Genomic DNA, 20038 nt, shown 5'->3' with positions numbered 1-20038 from the left:
CAATCTGAATCAAAGCTGTACAATAAATTTGAATTATTGCATGTACACACATATCTATAAATAGATTATAATTCTCTTACTATTTTCATTTTTCATTGAAATTTATAAATCTTGAGCTGTGTAGTGAAGTAATTTTTAAAAACTGAAGTCTCATTAACATTTATGTTAGTGACACAAGTCAAGAGTGAGGAACACTGCCAGATCTTTTATTTACTTCAAATGCTAATAATTTGTCTGCCCTTTAAGGGGGAAGCATTTCTTTTTTAGCTGCTTCGATCTTATTTCTTATCCATAATTTGGAAGCAGGCTCTCCATGTCATGTTATTTTTATGCAATCCAACTTTCTTTCCATGAATGAAAATATCACCTTTTATTTTAGGGGAAGAAGTTTCAGGAATTCAGTTCTCCCCCTAAACCCACAGTGGGAACATTTCTGGGACAAAGAGGAGGAACTCCCTGCTCCCTATAAACCTGTTGTCCGTTGCATGTAGATGCACTGATGCAATGAATGAATGTTCAGTTATGACAGCGAGTCTCACAGCTCTTTCTATTCCGGAGTCGGAAGGCTGGTATGTCTCAGCATCAGTTTCTCTAACTTCCAGATGATCATATCTAGCTGCCTTCTCGACATCTCCTTGAATACAATGGTAACTCCAGCTTAAAAAAAAATCCGAAATGGAACTTTTGATTTTCCCCCCAAATATGATCCTCCATTCACCTTCCCTATCTATTCAGAATCCCGTCCCCGAATCCTGGGAATCATCCTTAATAATCCTCTTTCTGCCACACCTACATTTAATCCATGATCAATTCCTAGCATTTCACTTCCAAAATAGATCTGAAACTCACACATCTCACTGTCTGCCTTGCTGCCAAGACAATGGTACAGGCCAGCATCAGTGAGACCAGTGCTCCAGGCTCCCAAATGGCTTTCCATCTTCCTCTAACCATCCTCCCAGCCTCTCTCCAAGTGATTTTAAAACAGAAATCAGATTATGGCATGGCCCTGCTTTTTCAACTTTCCTTGTCTTCCCACTGCGTACAGAATAAAGCTCGTGCTCCTCACCTGCCAGGCCTTACAAGGTGTGGCCCCAGATTTCTTTACCCCAGGCTGTGCCCACCCCACACTCACTACGTCCCAGCCACGCTGCTCTTATGTGTCTTAGGGCCTCGGTGCAAGTGTTCCCTCTGGATGGTTCCTTCTCTAGATCTGTATGTAACATGGATCTCCCCTAAACCGCCACCAGTGAAGTAGGATCTCCAGTTCATCCTCACCCCCATTAGTCTCCATCAGGGCATCCTGTCCACTTCCTTCTTAGCAGCTTAGCATGTCACGTTTTTTAAATTATGTATTTGCCCATCAGTTTGTTGTTTGCTCTCTGACTCGACACTAACACCATGAGGGCGGGGATATCCTCTCACCAGTTAAGTCTTCTATCTACCACCTACCGTGGCCTTTGGCTCAGGAATGAATGAATGAATAAGGGAAAGATGTGTCAGTGACTGTGCTCACAGGCTTGGTGGTCCAGCCTGACCAACCATCTGCTCCAGACATATTCTACCCGGGCCCTGTATGATTGGGAAAGTGAGTTTTGAACTTTGCAAAAAGCAATTCTATCAAATGTAATCTTTACAACGTACACATTGATTTTACACATTCAAACTTACTTTTTATGAAATAATCAACTCATGGGAACAATGAGGCTCTTTGAATGAACTTAAGAATCTAAAATCGGGTTTCTAAATGATACTTCCAGCCTCAGCATGCAATCTCTGTCTATAATTTGTTGTGAGCAGAGAGTATCTTAGATTCATATGTTTTTTTTAAATAACTCACTTTTCAATCTTAAGATAATACCCTTAGATTAGGTAAAAAGAAGCTTTATAATGAGAAGTTTACATATAACAAGGTTTTCCCTGATGCAGGGTGATTCGGCCACACAGCACCATGCCCTGTGGTGGCCAACGTGTGCCGCTGTGTTGTCTAACACATTTCAGAGTCCATGCTCTATTTCACCACAGTCTGAAAACATTCTGTATTCATCTGAGGTCAGGCTGTTCACCTGCACTTTTTTTCTGCTTCTAAAAAATTTCCCAAAGATTTAAGAACAATTATTTAATATCTCTTTTCCCCACCAAACCACATGGATAACTGCATTCAAAGAACAAGTTAAGTCTTGATGTGCGGAGAGAAAAGCTGAGTGGATTTCAGGAGATATCTGCTCAGATCAGATCTCTTAAACCTCTGGGCAATTTTAACCCTAATGTTCCACTCCAAGTCTGCACAGGACCCTTTACAAGAATGGAGGGTCCTTTGGGTGTATGGGGCCCAGGGAAAAGTATGTTTTGGAGAGTCCCATCCACATAAAAATTTGAGTCACCTGAAATCAGTGTCTCAGTGCCATTCTGGTGAGCCAATCTCAGGAATCCCATGAATGAATTCCCTCAAGTGGGCAAAGGAGACTGCTCTGTTAGGCGGCCACCCTCCTGACACCAGGGCGCAGCCATGGGGCCCCAGCCCAGTCTGCGAGCACGAGCCCCAGGGCTCCTCATGCGGTCAACCCCCATTGGATAAAGGGTCAAAGGGCATCCTGTTAAAGCTACTTTTAAGCCCAAGAGGGAGGCCTGCTGCCTGGGTGCCACTTCAGCAAACTTATGCAACTTTTGTGTCCCTGTAAATGTTCCACGTGACCAGAAACGGCGTCTATCCCATCAGCCGATCCCCAAACGCCAAGTCAACTGTGGGCTCTACGCTTACTTCCTTGTTCCTTACTCATTTCTTTTTGTTTCCTCCTCATTCCTTACTCTTAATCCCATAAGGGCTTCCTGATTTCTCCCCATTTTGCAGTTCTCTGAATCCTTGGGAATGGCAGCTGCTCATTTCATGAAGCGTTAAAGTTTGTTTGTATCACCTAAATTGTCTGCTTTAATCAGTTTTAACAACCTCGTAGGGAAGAAACAGATGCTGGGACACATGGGTCCTGGTCCCCACTAGGGGTGCCACGTTGGACAGTGCTGCTGGCCTTGGTAAGGCTCAGACGCAGGAAGGAGGCTGGTGGGGCCCTGCCTCTCGGGGTCAGGAGCCCTGCTTGTTCTGCTCTAAGGACGATAATGCAAGAATATTCACCACATCATTGTTTGTAATATCAAGAAAAACTGGAAATCCCATAAAAACCTGCCCAAATGAGACTGATTGAATAAATTATGGTATCTTTGTACAGTAAAATACCGCACAGCCTGTGTTAGTCTGGGTGCCCCAGAAGCAAATGTAGGACAAGGTGTCAATGTAAATGGTTTATCTGAGCATAAAGGAGACGTGGTGAGAAGGTGACGGGCTGAGGAAGCAGGGACGTGACAGAGAGAAGGAAAGGCAGCCCTTACGGCTGTCGCATCAAGCTAGTTACCACTGAGGGTTACAGGGCTTAACCCAGAGCAGAAACTCTGGGCCTCAAGGTAGGATACACACCTCGGAGTCACCCTGTCCAGGGATGAGGGAGCCGGGGTGTTTACCTCACTGGTGCAGGACCAGTGGTGATGGGTAGGGAGTATCTGTTCCTGGGGTTCTGAAAAAGCCTGCAGACAAAAAGATGAAGAGACTAGTAGCTGGAGACCCCCCAAAACAGGAGCACTGAAGTAATAGGGCTCAGGCAAATGTACAGGGCTGAGCACGAAAGAACAAAGTAGGTCTCTCTGGGCAGATACAGAACATCCTCGTGATGCTCATGGGGAAGAAACAGGGTGATGGAGCGTCCAGGCTCTGCAGTCAGCGCCTGTGTGTGAAGCCCACGCCCCCACACTTACTAGCTGTGTGACCTTGGGCATGTTTCTTAACCCCTCTGTTCCTCAGCTTCTTTCTCTGTCAGTGGCTTGTGGGCATAAAAAGAACAAATGTATGTAAAGTGTTTGGCATAGTGCTGGCATGATAATGCTAGCTATTGTTATTATACATCCTTCTTATCATAAATTGTTCATTGTTAAATGGGGAAAAAAGCCATACGTCGTATGATCCCACCTGTAGAGAAACAAATGGACACTTTCTGTAAATTTATGTTTATAAATCAACGCTTTTAGAAAGATACACAAGAAATGGCGTGTTGTCACATCTCAGGAGTGAGAAATGCAAACCAGGGCAATGATACGGTCTGTTTTGTGAGCATCTTACTATCAACAAATGTAACTTTTATAATAAAGATTAATTACCATTTCTCTTTCATCATTAAGTCATTGACTCTACAAACATTATCGATAAGATTTAACATCTGCCTAAATTTTATAAATCAAAGTCATACTTTATTTGTATTTTCTCTCCTCTTCATGCTTTTTCATCATCATTATAATAGCTACTATATACTGAGTATCCAAAAAAATACTATAAGCTTAGCATTTTCAAGGAAGCTTATATGTATAAGTACGTGTTACAGAAAAGGCAACAATAAAATATAAAATCTAATTATATGGACACGAATCTTTTGGAGGCAGTTTGAGGGCATATCAATTTACTCTGGATATTGTACAATTTCTAAACTACAATCTAAAAGTAAGAATAAATACTAACTTCAGCTGAGCTTTTCTACCTGTGTTAATTAATCTCGGTTTCGGTTACCATAAGTTAAAGGCTCCCATTTTTTCCTAAATATAAGACTCAGGAAATAACTGCTTTTTCATTAAGTTTGGAAACTATCTTTTTGTCTTACATACAATTTACACAAAAACTCCTAAGTTATCTTTTGCAAATGCTGTATTTTACAATAACATATTATTTAAAAACAACAAAATGTGCATGTTTGAACATAAGAGTAACAGAAAGGACAGCCAATTTACTGGCTAGAATTCTCTTTAATGTACTTCATTTTAGACACGTGGTGCCGGATCCAGGGCGCTAATGGAACTTTGGGGAGAAAACAAAAAAGAGTAGCAATATTCGGCACAGAGGCAAGAATGATAAAACTCCAGTCAACAGAGACATGTGTCCTGGTCTGAGAAAGCTCCACCGGAAACACTCTCAAACAGAAATACCATGAGGGATGGTAATGTGCATTCTCAGATTCTTCCACCGTCTCTCCCCCTCTTCCCCTAGCCCTGATCGGTCACACTGACGTCCTTGCCGTTTCTGAGCAAGCTCTGTTCTTTCACAGATGTCCGTGTCCTGTCCCTGAAGTACCCCTCCCTTGCCCTCTAACTCATGTCTCAATTCCCCTCCGGAAAGACATCACTGACCTCCTGCTGTTGCCCACACCCTTCAGAATCAGATGCCTCTCCAAGATGCCTCTAGAATAACACTTCTCACCAGCTCCTGTGATCACCTCTTTGTCTGCAAGCCCCCAGCCCCACACCTGCTGGACCGTGAGCTCCTGGAAGACAGAGTCTAGGTGCCCAAGGCCATGATGTAAGAAAGGCAGAGAACAATAAATACTTAATAAAATAATGCGCTCAGACCCACCCACCAACCCAAGAGAAGTCTGTAAAGGAGGAAAAGGATCTGCTTTCTCCTGTCTCTGAACTGCCATCCCGGAAGTCTGGCTGAGAATAGTTATGGGAGTCTGAGATGACTGCACACTGGGCTGAGCAGAGCAGTGGCCTTGAACGTGGCAATGTCTGGTATCTGTTGTTGAGATGTGACACAGGTATCCTTCGTTTCAATCACACTAAACGGCAAACACAACCCCTACCTTGCAAGTGAAGAAACTAACAGAAAGCACTAAATGCCTGCCTTTTACGGGGTAGACTTTGTGGTTTGTTTTATATGCACTGCTGTTTGTTCCTCTTACTAGCTATTTTATTATAGGATACATTTTTAAAAATACTCTAAACCTTCTATAAGAGTATTAAATCTGCCATAAAGCTGTTCACAAAAACTTCTCAAACACCAGTCTTTGGAATAGTCATTGTTGGTTCATCCAATTTGAGTAAATAATTTACCCACAGCGATGGAGCGAATAATTCCACTTTCATTAAATTATTGTATGTGAAAGAAGGGGTCAGTAAAAGAAAAAAAGACTATGTTTAAAAGTAAATCGTTGAGCTTACTAATTTATCAGGCTACAGCAGAATTAACCTCAGGATAAACAGGCATAAATAGCAAGCCCAGAAAAGACATTTCTATAACTAGAGAATCATTAAATAACCACAGGAATTTTGCATCTTTAAAATAAAAATCTTTAAAGAAATGTTCCACTCCTGCCCAAGCACCCGCCACCCATGATAGGCAATGGATCGCTGCCCTGCAGTCACTGTAGCAAAAAGAAAAAATGTCCAGGGGAGTGGCTGGCTTTCAGATGTGAGATCTCTGATTTTTTTTTGCCACAGTTTGCATGGAATTGCCTCTGTGGTTTCCAACTTTCAGGGAGAGACAGTGAATTCAGAAAACAGATTCGATGAATCCAGAAACGACAATCGGCTTGACAGCTGAGGAAGCTCTGGCACGCCACGGGAAGCCACCAGGCCATTGCCTTCTACCCAAAGGCCAGGCTGAACCACGTCATCAGACCCGTTATATGCGCCTCCCTCCTGTGGCTGCAGCCGCACTGGGCTCTCAGGCCAGCTGTACAAATAAAGGATGAAGGCGATCGGAGTGGACATGGAATCCCACGCCTGCCCGGCTCTCTGAGGCCAGAACATTCCTTTAGGATTCCCCCTTGTTAATCGTCTGTGTCAAGCACGTCTAGAGCTGGGCTGAGACCAAACTATTTTTATATCACAACACTTGGCAGAGGAGAGTAGCCGATAAGAGGATATGTACGTTTTTTAAACCAAAATCTTCAAATCAGCCTTTAGGGCTGGCACGGATCTGTTTGCCTCCAGGGCCCAAACCCTATGGGGAATGACCAAAATCTAAGAAGTCCTTTGTCATTTCAGCAGTACGCGGATTGGGAGAAAGAGCTGCAGATAGACAATGACAAATGCATGTACTATCACACTTTTTCTGCTCTTTCCTGACCAGAGAATCGGCACAAGGAAGTATAAATCAGTGCGAGGAATGAATGAACAAATGAATACGGAAGATGCTTTTATTATACTAGTTACACATAAATTTCCAAATTACCCTTGGCCAATAAGGCCATGACACGGATCATCACTGTGTCACAGGAAGGGGAAGGTATTTATTCAGCTTGGTTATGCACTGCCAGTGTCCATACCTTTCCTCACCAGCAACATCGAGAAATGCAGATTTCTATCCCTATATAAATGAGGAAAGCATAACTTACTCAAACTCACGTGCCCAGCGAGGCTGAGTTCATATCTGAACCAGCCGGTGTCTCTCCAAACCTCACCTCCCTCCGCTGCCTCATCCTGGCCCCACGGAGGGTCCCTGTGCTAAACCACACTCACGCCCCACCTACCGTGACCTTTCAGCTGCTTCCAGACTCATCTTATTGGTAAACACTTGAAAAATTTATCTTGATGTATTCTATCTTCTTGTATAAAGTGTTTTTAGGAAACAATGGTATTCGTCAAATTAGTTAAAGACCTCCATTTTTGTGGTTCTCAAATCTAATTTTCTAGTCCCCTCCTATATCGCTGACTATTTTCTAGAAACTTCCTTGACTCTTCTTCCCTGTACATTTATGCTCATCATATCATAGGTGAGCTCATCACTCCCAGGCTAGTTCCCCTGCCTTTTTCTTCCCTGACTCAGCAGATGGCAACCTGGTTCCTTCCATCCGCGACGCCCACCGCCCCTGCTGTCGCTTTGGTGATCCTCTTTCCCTCCTTCTCCAAGTCCGTCCTGTGGCCAAGTCCGTCACATATTTCTCTGAATTAAATCTCAGGTGTCTGTCTTTCTTTCATCCCACGGCGGAGACCTCGGGTCGTGGTCTGGTCATCTCAGGTGGGGAACCCCAGCACCAGCCTCCCCCGCTTCCCTAACTCTAGTCTCCTCCCTATTTCCGTATACAACTGTCAGCCGACCTCTGCTGTGTCACTGCTCCCATCAACAAGGAGCACAGTCCACCTTCCTCCACCCCAGCCAAGCCTACTCCCTGAGTGTCCACACCTACACTCTCTGCTCCAATCACACGTGTGCCTTCTGTTTGCCTGAGGCAATAGCAGCCTTTGTCCACCTGTAGCTCAAATTCAACCTTCCTCCAGCCCAGACTATGTTGATGACGATGGTGATGATGCCCGGGTACCCTTCACTGAGCGTTTACGCCATTCTGGGCACTGACACGGTGCATTCTTCTCACGGAACACTTACATTCTTAAAGCAGAAAGTCATCCTGTATCTACTTTTTCATTCTGAAGTGAGGAAGCTGAGGCCCAGAGAGATGAAGTAAGTGACCCAAGGCCATGTGACTGGGGCCACCTGGGGAGGCAGAGTCACACATGACTTCAAAGTTGCTGCTTCCCTTTTCACCCCAGACCTCATCAGTCTCACTCTTGTATGAGGGTGAGTCAAAAATTATCCGCACTCTCTTGGGCTTCCTAGGTGGCGCAGTGGTTAAGAATCCGCCTGTCAATGCAGAGGTCACGGGTTCGATCCCAGCTCCAGGAAGATCCCACATGCCGCGGAGCAACTAAGCCCGTGTGCCAAAAAAAAAAAAAAAAAAAAAAAAAAAAAAAAAAATTATCCGCACTCTCTCTGTAGAATTTACAGAAGTTTTAACATAACAGGAGTGCGGATAATTTTTGACTCACCCTCATACAAACTCTCATATCCACCCTCAAACAATTAATATAATACCTAAATAGACTCAGCACCTATTTTTCATTACTGTTTTGTGCATGTTACTTTCATTAATATCTGCTTGGGGTGATGTTATCCAGTAAGATTTTTGAAGACAGGAATCTGTGTAAATTTTTATTACCACCTCAGCATCTTGGCTGCTGCCTTGCACAATATAAATTCTAAATATACACTCATGGACTTTTACAGTTAAAACCGACGAAGAAGCCTTCGGCAGCACCCCTCTGCCTTTATGATACTTGATTGTAATTCAACCACTATACCACTAGGTGGCACTATAACATCACTTAAACCCTCAAACGGGACTCAACGTGCAGCTGAGGAGCTGGTGCTTCCAGGGTTCTCCTCTATTAGAGATGAGAAACAACTGTTAGAGATCTAGAAGGATCATAAAATAAGTAACAAAAAGGTGTTACTCAAAGAGTAGACGGTCCAAGGAGACTGGACTGCAATGGCAGAGTATTCTCCTGTACCTTAAGTTCACCTCACTCAATGAGGGCATAAATTGGTCAGTTTAACTGCTTGTAGTAACGCTGACTCAAGATCTTCAGCTGTGTTCTTTTTTTTTTTTTAATAGATGTAAGATGAATATTTTTTTCACAAATATAAGCAGCACAATAATGTGGTATTCCAAACCAGTCAGGTAAAATTCACTTATTGATGTCTTTTTATTTGGTTAATAGCCTATATTTTCTGTATCTTTTTTTTCCCTTTCTAGTTTTTTTTTTTTTTTTGGCCGCACTGTGTGGCTTGTGGAATTTTAGTTCCCCAACCAGGGATTGAACCCAGGCCCTCTGCAGTGAAAGTGCAGAGCTCTAACCACTGGACCAGCAGGGAATTCCCTATGCTGTACATCTTAAACTTATACAGTGCTGTATCAATTAGATCTCAATAAAACTGGAAGAAAGGGAATCCCCGGGGTTCCAGGTTTGATCCCTGATCAGGGAACTAAGATCCTGCAAGCCACACGGTGCAGCAAACAAACAAACAAAAAAGATTAAAAAGATGTACAGCATAATGATTTAACTCACATCATGAAATGACTACCACAATAAGTTTAGAGAATATCCATCATCTCATATAATATAGATACAAAATGTAAGGAAAGGATCAGCTGCCGTGGAAGAAAACACTGCACTGAGAAGTAGAAGACATGGCTTTATCATCGAACAATAAATAAGGTCCCCCACCTACTGTATAGCACAGGGAACTATATTCAGTATCTGGTAATAGCCTAAAATGGAAAAGAATCTGAAAAATCATATGTGTGTGTGTGTGTATAAATGAATCACTTTGCGGTACACCTGAAACATTGTAAATCAACTATACTTTAATAAAAAAAAAAAATAAGGTCACCCCTTGAGCCAGGTCATGGAAGAGTGGTTTTCCTAGTTTTAGAAATGGCCTGACATCAGCCCAGCACCGCACACCCGCGGGGGGACTGGAAGAGGCAGCACTGAGAGCTCCTGGTGGCCGCCGGAGGAGCTGGAATCCAGGCATCTCTCCCCGCTCTGCCTCGCTCTGCTCTCCTGGTGTCCCTGCCCACGGCCCCCCCCCCCCCCCCCCATGTTCTCCTCCTGCCTGTGTCTCTTGTTCTGGCTCCCCTTCCTCCCGGCAGGGGCGCTGGGTGGGCGTCCCACTGCCACCCTACTGGGCTGCCCTGCCATCGTCTCACTTCCTCTTGGGCAAACTTCTCCACCTCCCTGGGGCAGTCGAATCCAACTCTGAGCACCCCCTCTATCTCCCTTCTGAGCTCCAGCCGCACATCCACACGCAAAGCCGGACTCATGACCATCCCCTCAAACGTGCTCCTCGGCCACACGCCGTCTACACAGCTGCTCACCCCGCCCTGGGCATTCAGGGCGCCTCGAACCGTCCACCGCCAACCACTCCACCAGGAGTCTCCTTCTCCTCCCCACCAATCTGCCCCCCAAATATTCCCGACACCCATCCTCTTCCCCCACCTCCACACTCACCCCCTAGCTAAGCCACCAGGGCAACTATGGTAGCCTCCTGACAGGTTTTCCCTAATATTCCACCCCCCCCCCCACTATATTCTCCAAAGAGCAGCCAGAATGATCGTCTTATAACGTAAATTCAACCTGTTTCTACTCTCCCTAAAATCTTTCAAAGCCTTTCCTTATTCTTCAGGATAAAGCATATCTGCTTTTTCAACTGCATCCCTTACCACTCGCTCCCTCATCTAACGTGAGCAAACCTTCCTGGCCACCTTTTGGTCCATCAAACACACCAGCTGTCTCCTTCTCAATTTAGGGCCTAAGCAGGGGCTGTTCTCTCTGCCCAAACACTCACAGGGGTTTGCAGGGTGGCCACAAAAATATCTGTCCACACCCTAACCCCGGAACCCATGGATATCACCTTAGGTGGCAAAAGATGGGCTAAAGTTAAGGATCTGGAGAGGAGGAGTTTGTTTTGCATTATCTAGGTGGGCCCTAAGTGCCATTACATGCATCCTTACAAGAGGGACATGGAGGAAGATTAGATACAGACACACAGAGGAGAAGGTGATATGATGATGCAGGCAGAGGTTGAAATGATGTAGCCACAAGCCAAGGGATGCCAGCAGCCACCAGAAGTGGAAGAAGCAGGGAATGGGTCTCCCCTGCTGCCTATGGAGAGCGTATGGCAGTGGTGATATCTTGCCTTTGGACTTCTGGCCTCTAGACTTATGAGAAAATAAACTGCTGTTGTTTCAAGCCACAAAGTATGCGGTCATTGTTACAGCAGCCCCAGTAATGAACACACCATGCCTCCTCCAGGCCATTGCTAGGTGACCTCTGATTCCACCAAGTCCAAGCTTCCTCAGTACCATCCATCACTTACACAGGCTCCTGTGCAAAATCAAGGCAGGGCACCAAATTATGCACTGCGGAGGAAGCAAGGGTCTTCGTCTGCTCTTTTCCCTGATGCATCCCAAGCACCTAGACCATCCCACGCCTGGCAGTCATCAGGCACTCAGAAATAGTGGCTGGAAGGTGAACCTGTCTCTCCTGCTGGGCTCCAAGCTCCAGGCCACAGGGACCAGCCTCTTTGTCCCCGTGGCCTCACAGCCTAGTCAGATGCCTGGCACATGGGGAATGCTCAGTGGCTGTTTGCTGAATGAATGAAATGAATGAATGGTTATTTGCTGAGTGAATTGCAGATTCATGTATATATGACAGAGGGGTGAGAAAAAGAGCACCTTGGAGACAGCTGTTTCCCTTTGGGTTTCTTGACAACTTACTGAAAATGATGTTTGAAAGGAGAAATACACTTTTCTTTCCTAAAAACTCTGTAATTCAGCATTGTAACTAATTTAGTCAGATGCTACCTTTGCACTAGAGAGGTATTCTCAGAATCACAAACACGGCTCTCCCTATTCCTGTGTGGAATTACGCCCCGCTTTGAGATGCACCTTATTTCTCACCAACAACAAGGCTGACTCCACTTTGGTAATGACCTTGATCCTCTCAAGTTCAGCCTAGTCCCACATTTGCTGAGCTCTGTGCCTGCCTGGCCACAGTTCACACTGGGTCACGGAGCTCAGCAATCGTCGTTGCTATGGTATTGAACTCCACACAGGAGACCAAGGGCTCAGCTGCAAATCACTGCCTGTTTAATGAGGTGACTGACCGGGGCAGAGACGCCAAAATCTATCTTCAGACCTAGTCTGCAACTAGGATTCCTCGATGAGGTTTTGTACACTTGGCCTGTTTGGTAAATAATACAGGCAAATTATTTAATAAAAGTAGCAGGCAAACATAAGCGTGTTTTCTCTCCTTTTTCAAGCACAAATGCCGGATTTAAAGAGAGAGATTGTCAGCAAGCTGAAAGCCATGTTACTTAGCTGGAGTTATTCTTCTATGTGGATGTCAGCTATTAGTAGTATTATTAATAGGCCAAATAATATAAAATGATAGGCATGTATTCCCCCACTGCTCACTGGGTCTCCCACGCCCTGTTCAGAAATACTTCCTCATGAACTAACATAAAAGATTCATTCATTTAACTTCTGCAAGTTTTCCATTCTTCGAAATATAAGGTTAATATTTGTGACAAGGAAAACACTTTAACAAGGGAAACCAGTTACAAGCTGGCAAGTGGTGGGTTGAATTCTACCAGGAAATCTGTTCGTTAGGCACTATGGTTTTTTTTTTAGTTCTGAATTCTGCTGCCTTTACAGGACACATGCATGGCGCAGTTCCTCACAGTCGCCAAGGCTGAGGTCCCTTCCCAGGGCCCCTCACTCAGGTCACCTGCTGTCCCCTCAAGGCACCTGAGTATGTCAGCTCAGGCAGGACTGCACTTATCAGAGAATTCTCCAGCAGAGACACGATGAGCTATGGAGTTGGTCCTTGGAGGAGAAAGGCACAGCAAGAAAAAGAAGGAATCAGAACCAAAACACGAAGGGTGGTGGCAGACTGAATTTACCAACTTTTCCATTGTCATTGGAATTTGCTTCCATCCAAATATAACATAATTGACTTATGCAAACTTTGGGACATGAAAATAATTGCACTGAGCCATTCATCAGGCTACAGTTATAGAGTGTACTAGAACACCGTTGTGCGAGTGATAAAAGGGCTGAATTCTAGAACTTCGTGTGCAAATAATTTAATGATATGAAAAATGTTAACAATAGTTAACATTTCCCAAGGAAATTCCATTTTTATCATGGACTGAAAGCTCTTAGGAGTGGAAGTGACAAATGAATGAGATTAAAGGAAAAATAGTTGTATATACTTTAGTGATTTAAAATTCCCAAAGGAAAGACTGGTTTGCTAATGTGTGACTTTGGTTTTTGAAACAAAAAAACTAAGACAGAACTTGAGTTTTAAGCCATTTGACCTTCTTGTGTATAAAACTACCAAATTGTGGACTTCCCTGCTGGCACAGTGGTTAAGAATCCACCTGTCAATGCAGGGGACATGGGTTCGAGCCCTGGTCTGGGAAGATCCCACATATCTTGGAGCAACTAAGCCCAAGTGCCACAACTACTGAAGCCCATGTGCCACAACTACTTAAGCCTGTGTGCCACAACTACTGAAGCCCGTGTGCCTAGAGCCCATGCACCACAACGAAGAGTAGCCCCCATTCTCTATTGACTTAACAGCAACAAGACTCTCTTGAATAGAAAAAAGTATAGACGTGTCTTTTTCATCAAGCTAGTTACTAAAGCAGAACTTATAAAACATCCTGTTGTCGTCTATGTAATTTTCCCTACAAGAAGACACACATCGAAAACATGGAGATTCCGCCCTTGAAACTGATAAAGAATCATGTGAAACCCTGCGCAAGTCCACATCGTTCACATCCTTAAAGAGGGGCTATAATGAGGTTTGGGTAAACGTTAGCCAGAGTCACAAAATATTTTGGAAGCCAATTAAATCGCTGTCACATGTGAAAAGTCATGCCCCACATCACAGACCCACAGGCTATTAGGGCTGAGAGGGACAGGACCAGCTCTCTGCTCCAAACCTTTATTGCCCAGGTTAGGGCTCTGAACCACCCCCAAAAAACCAAAAGGATAATCCCCAGTATCCTACCTCAGACTCGAGATCTTTCCTGGATGCTACTGAACCTTTAAAAGGTCCGAGTACAGCAACGGTCATGCGCCCTTCTATGGCTCTAAGTGCTTATTTCTGGCCCTACCTGAAATTCACAAGAAAATCTGAACTCTGTGAGACAGTCACTTACTAACAGGTTTACAGGTTGTGTGGGGAAAAAAGACTTGGGGGAGAGACGTCCCGCTAATTCTGTTCCTGTTTCCCTTGGACTTGGCAAGTGTCCCCATATCACATTCTGCATGTGGGCACCAGCTCAGGCTCCCAAACCCTGTTCAGGCTGAAGTCTGAATTTTAAGTTATTGATTTCTGTGTATTCACTACCTATTAGGTGCCATCTACTGTGCTCAACTCAAAGAAATACCAAAAAATGACCCCCAGCTCTCAAAAAGGAGAACAAGCATAGGTAACATATTTCTAGAGCATCCACTATGGGCTGGGAGCCAGTATAAACACTCTGCCTGTGTCCACACCACTGCTGTTAAGGAGCACGTGCTTACAATCTAATCAAGAGTATCAGACACATCCACACTCGAACCCAAACAGAGCTCTAGGTCAGGGTAAGAGAAGCAGCACGGAAGGGAAGCAGGTCCACACCGGGGACCACCCACACTGCCTGGGATGGGCAGGAGGCCTTGCAGGGATGGCTCCTTTGGGGAGGGCAGGAAAGATGAGGCCAAGTGGAAGAGGGAAGGCATTCCAGGGTAGAGGTGATATGTCAAAAAATTAATAAATATTAAGTGATTGCTTCCAGGTAGTGAAGCCATGGATGATTTATTTTGTGCCTTCTCATTTCCCAGTATTATCTAAATGGCCTGTAATAAGCATATATGAATATTACAATTAAAAAAACTACTATATTTATTCTTTTAAAAGAATTAAAGGGTTGAAGAATGGGAATATTGAGATTATGTTCAAGGGAGAGTGATGCAGCAGGAGACGATCCAAGGAGAGGTGATGGTGGTTACTGATGAGAACACGTGTTGGGGCTGGACTGTGAGCCTCCAGTGGGACAGTGAGGAGATGAAGGAGCCCCCTTGGTTCCTGTCCTTTCATGCATCCCAGCCCTACCTCAAACCCCAGCTTCCGTCTCCAGTTGAAACCCTCACCCAGCCTGGCACCCCATCCCTCGCTGTACACACAGCAGTTTTGATTTGGAGCCGAACAAACCACTCACTCAGCCATTCAACCGTAAGAGAGGAATCATTTCCTTCTTAGGAAGGCCTGGCTATTCCACTCATGGGCTGTGCCGCCTCGGGCAGAGCCTCAACCCTTGGAATCCGGTATATTCCTATTTTCATAGTCCACATTCAGCTGTCACTGAGGCTCAAAAGATGGTGTTCTAGTTGGCTGGCCACCTCCCAAACCACATCCCAGGTATGCACAAGCCATGCTCCAAAATCCCTAGCTGGAAAACGTCACCAGCAACTTGCGGCCGTCACAAGGGACCCATCTGTGCCAGGAAGGGCAGAGGTTGACCCGTGCTCTGTACACAGCTCTCCCTGACCACCCAGAGACAGCGCGGCCCACCCCCGTGAGTCCTCCTGACCCATGGCGCTGTGATGGGAAGGAGAGGCAGAGCATCCTCTAGGTGTGCACACGTTTGTGATAGCTGAACAGCCCAAGGACCCAGGAGACAAAGCACCAAGGGTGTAAATATGAGGAAACTGAGCAGAGGAAACTGCCAGGCTCGGGCAGATTCAAGCGGCCAGTAAGGCTTCCAAAAGTTAAGACTAAAACTGATGTTTGAACCTGAGTGTAGTCCTCTTCTCATTGATTATGGGGCAAATGCAGGGGCTGAGACCAGATACCAGGAGGGGGTTCCTGACTCTTCCACATATTAGCAAGTAATTTAAAACTCTTGGAAATCCAAGTTCCTTGTACTGGCTGATGGAAATAATAACCCCACTGGCCTCAGAGCTGTTGTAAGTTTAGAACAGGGTTTCTCAACCTCGGCACCCATGGCATTTGAGGATGGATAGTTCTTTCATGTGGGGCTGTCCTGTGCATTGTAGATAATGAGCAGCAGCTGTGGCCTGTGACCCACTAGAACCAGTAGCACCCCCGCTCCATCCAGTTGTGACAGCAAAAAAAAAAAAGTCTCTAGACATCATTAAATCAGAGGACCATATCTAGCTGGCTTCATCAAAGCAGATGTCCCTCTTTGTTCTGTGGTGTTCCCATCCCATTCCTGCTGATCATTACATTTTTCTTGGGCCTCAAGCTCAAAGGGTCTTAAAATCTTGGCATATTTATAAGGACAACCTCACACAAATGCCAGACTTTTTTCCTAAGTATTGTGTCCATTGACACTAAAAAAGCTAAAGCACTTAGGCTGCTCATTTTTAGGGTCCTAACTTTGTTTCCTGGCAAATGCATTATATTATGAAAGTGGCTGGCAAAAGCTCAAGATAAATTCTGATTGCCAAAATTTTTGACATATTGAAGAAGAAACAAATCAGTTTAAGCAGAAAGGGATTTGTCATAACTTAAGCTCAACAAGTTAGCTGCTTCCAGTAAGAATGCGACAAAGGAACCACACACACATCACACAACTGTGTGACAATAAAGCAATGCGGTGGAGAAATATACAGTCCCTTCTCTCACCTCCTTGTTGACTCATCTTTACTGAACTGTGTTTTTTGAGCATCACACACAGCCCTGTGGGATCAATCTGGACACATTTCAAAATGATCACTGATATGATTCAAAAATGGTCCAAAGCTTCTGAAACACACACCCTTCTTGTAAGATTGTGGGAGTATTTTTAATCAAAAGGATGGTTTGATCTAATACTCCAGGACAGATGAGTTAGTGCCTGCCTGCTGCTGCTGTCAGAATATATGAGAGAGGTTCATAAATAAATGTTCAAGGGACCCCATAAAAGAGGGTTATTGTGCATCTCAGGACAGAGAATCGGGTGTAGTCCCCAAGAGTACCATCCTGGGTAGACTTCAGCAAGAGGTTCAGTTGCTCTGTGCTGAAGTCTTCGACACTGCAAAGATCATACCATAAGATGGGAAGGGAAGGTGTTGTGAGGAATCAGTGAGCCAAAGCATTCTGAGCACGTAGGACAGTGCCTGGGACGTAAGAAGCACACGATAAATGCAGCTCTCACTTCGATTACAGAACACTGTTCCACGGAATTTTAACAGGTGTTGTCCAAAAAAGAGTCATGTGGTCAAATGTCTGAAAACACCACTTTAAACAAAGTTAAATAGTTTGTTTTTTTTTTTTAACTCACTGCAGTACTTCTCAGACAGAGCCTTTAAAATGCTGATATACAGCATGAATATCAATACAGCAATCCGGCATGGACCATTTGCAGGAGGACCCTTTCTGTACAAGGTGATTCAACAAAATTTTACATGAACAATACACTATTGATGACAGTGGGTAGAAGGCTGGGTGGAAGATCTCTAGCACTTATTCATCTTTCGTAATTGAAGCTTTATGCACTTTGGTTAGTAATTTCCCATTTTCCCCTCCTACCACCCATGTTGATTTTTACATCACTTACCCAAGACCCCTTTTCAGGAAAGCACTGACAAAGAGAGCAATCTCTTCCCCCGCAGGGACCAATAAACTTCTTTCCACCCTAGGAAGTGAAGCATCCGTTAGTTTACCAGTATTCATCATCTCGCTGCATGCATGATCTACACAAGCACTCTTGATTTATTTCACCCATGAGAATGTCATAGTATAATTTTACCTCTGAATCTATGAAAAGACTAATACTGACATATGAAAAGGCAAAGAACTTACACTGTGGCTTGATAATAAAAGGGTTGATGATTATGTGAGCAGGATAAAAGTTTATGTGAGCTGGGATTTTTTATAAAAACCTCCTTCTGAAGTTACTTTTCTTTAACCAGAATTTTCTGCAATCTCTCACTCTTGATAAAACTTCGTTTACTAAGTTGCGAACAGCCTTAGAATGTTAACTACGTAGTTGGGGAAACTGTTTAAGTACACAATGGTGTCTAATTTACATTATAAGCTTGGCTTTCTTTCCAAGTCCCCCTTACTTTACCTCCAAGATCAGATAGCGCATGTGTCCCCCAGTGAGACCCTCCTGGGTCAGTACTGCAGTCACAGCTTTGGGCTCGGATTTAAATTGTTCTTCCTATAATTTGCCAATACTCTAAGATGGCTCCTCTAGTGTGTGTCTCAACCAGAAAGCTCTTGAACTTGAATAATTTGGGCCTTTTCCCACTTTTAGCTTGCTTTACTTCAACTCTCTTTAGAGAGTGACCCCAGAGTCACATTCTGTCTTAACCCAACATATCCTACACACACACATACACACATACACACACACATACACACACACACACACACACACACACGCCCCATGGGAAGAATCAGCCCATTTTTCTCACAAATTCTCACTATGTATGTGGTGACTCATCAATCACTTCAGTACAGAAGTATAGCTCCAGAGGAACTGTTTCCATAAGCAGATCCTTAATGACAGCCAGCATGATGCACCTGCAGTGAAAACGCACTGAGCACTTGTTCACAGACTGAGCTGTATGTTGAGAGGGAGGAGGTGGTAAAATAGCCCTCAGTGCTAAGAGCCAAGGATGTGGATAGGACCACGCACTTCTATGACTGATAGATCTTCTAAAACTAACAACAGCATAAACTTTAGCCTTTAGACCAACATATAAAGAGGAAACATAAAATGAGTGAACCAATAATGTACGTTTCTGATAGAAGATATATATACATAGAGGAAGAATCAAGATGGAGCAGTAGGAGGACGTGTGCTCACTCCCTCTTGCAAGAGCACCAGAATTACAACTAACTGCTGAACAATCATCGACAGAAAGACACTGGAACTCGCCAAAAAAAACCACCCCACATCCAGAGACAAAGGAGAAGCCTCAATGAGATGGTAGGAGGGGTGCAATTGCGTTAAAATCAAATCCCATAAATGCTGGGTGGGTGACTCACAAGCTGGAGAACAGTTATACCACAGAAGTCCTGAGGGTTCTGAGCCCCACGTCAGGCTTCCTAACCTGGGGGTCCAGCAACAGGAGGAGGAATCCCCAGAGAATCAAACTTTGAAAGCCAGTGGGATTTGATTGCAGGACCTCCACAGGACTGGGGGAAACAGAGACTCCACTCTTGGAGGGCACACAAAAAAGTGTGCTCACCAGGACCCAGGGGGAAGGAGCAGTGACGCCACAGGAGACTGAACCAGACCTACCTGCTGGTGTTGGAGGGTTGCCTGGAGAGGTGGGGGGCAGCTGTGGCTCACCGAGGGGACAGGGGCACTGGTGGCAGGGGTTCTGGGAAGTGCTCATTGGCGTGAGCCCTCCCAGAGTCCACCATTAGCCCCACCAAAGAACCTGTAAGCTCCAGTGCTGTGTCGCCTCAGGCCAAAAGACCACCAGGGTGGGAACACAGCCCCACCCACTGGCAGACAAGTAGATTAAAGTGTCACTGAGCTCCACCCACCAAATCCAATTAAAGTTTTCCTGAGCTCCACCCACCCAGCCCAACCCACCATCAGTCCCTCCCATAAGGAAGCACCCATGAGCCTCCTAGACAGCTTCCTCCACAAGAGGGCAGACAGCAGAATCAAGCAGTATCAGCAGTATTTCATCTTGTGGAATGAAAATCACAGCCACAGAAAGACAGAGAAAATGAAAAGGCAAAAGACTTTGTACCAGATGAAGGGACAAGATAAAATACCAGAAAAACAACCAAATGAAGAGGAGATAGGCACTCTTCTGGAAAAAGAATTCAGAATAATGATGGTGAAGATGATCCAGGACTTTGA

At 44.7% G+C, this 20038-nt stretch overlaps 1 protein-coding gene across 1 annotated transcript in view; it reads right to left on the bottom strand.

Annotated features, from left to right (window-relative positions):
• COL4A4 (collagen type IV alpha 4 chain) overlaps positions 1–18301 on the bottom strand; it is a 105985-nt gene extending 87684 nt beyond the window's left edge. The window contains exons 1-2 of the mRNA XM_057746495.1: positions 18281–18301; positions 17768–17845 (exon numbers count right to left, since the gene is read on the bottom strand). Coding sequence (XP_057602478.1) covers positions 17768–17845; positions 18281–18301 — 99 coding nt within the window. The remainder of the gene's footprint in view (positions 1–17767; positions 17846–18280) is intronic.
• Positions 18302–20038: the final 1737 nt, after the last annotated feature.

The sequence above is a fragment of the Hippopotamus amphibius genome, chromosome 8 (genome assembly GCF_030028045.1).
Source record: "Hippopotamus amphibius kiboko isolate mHipAmp2 chromosome 8, mHipAmp2.hap2, whole genome shotgun sequence".
Classification (NCBI taxonomy): Eukaryota; Metazoa; Chordata; class Mammalia; order Artiodactyla; family Hippopotamidae; genus Hippopotamus; species Hippopotamus amphibius.
Note: the sequence above shows the minus strand (reverse complement) of the source record. Positions and strands in the feature narration are given on the sequence as shown.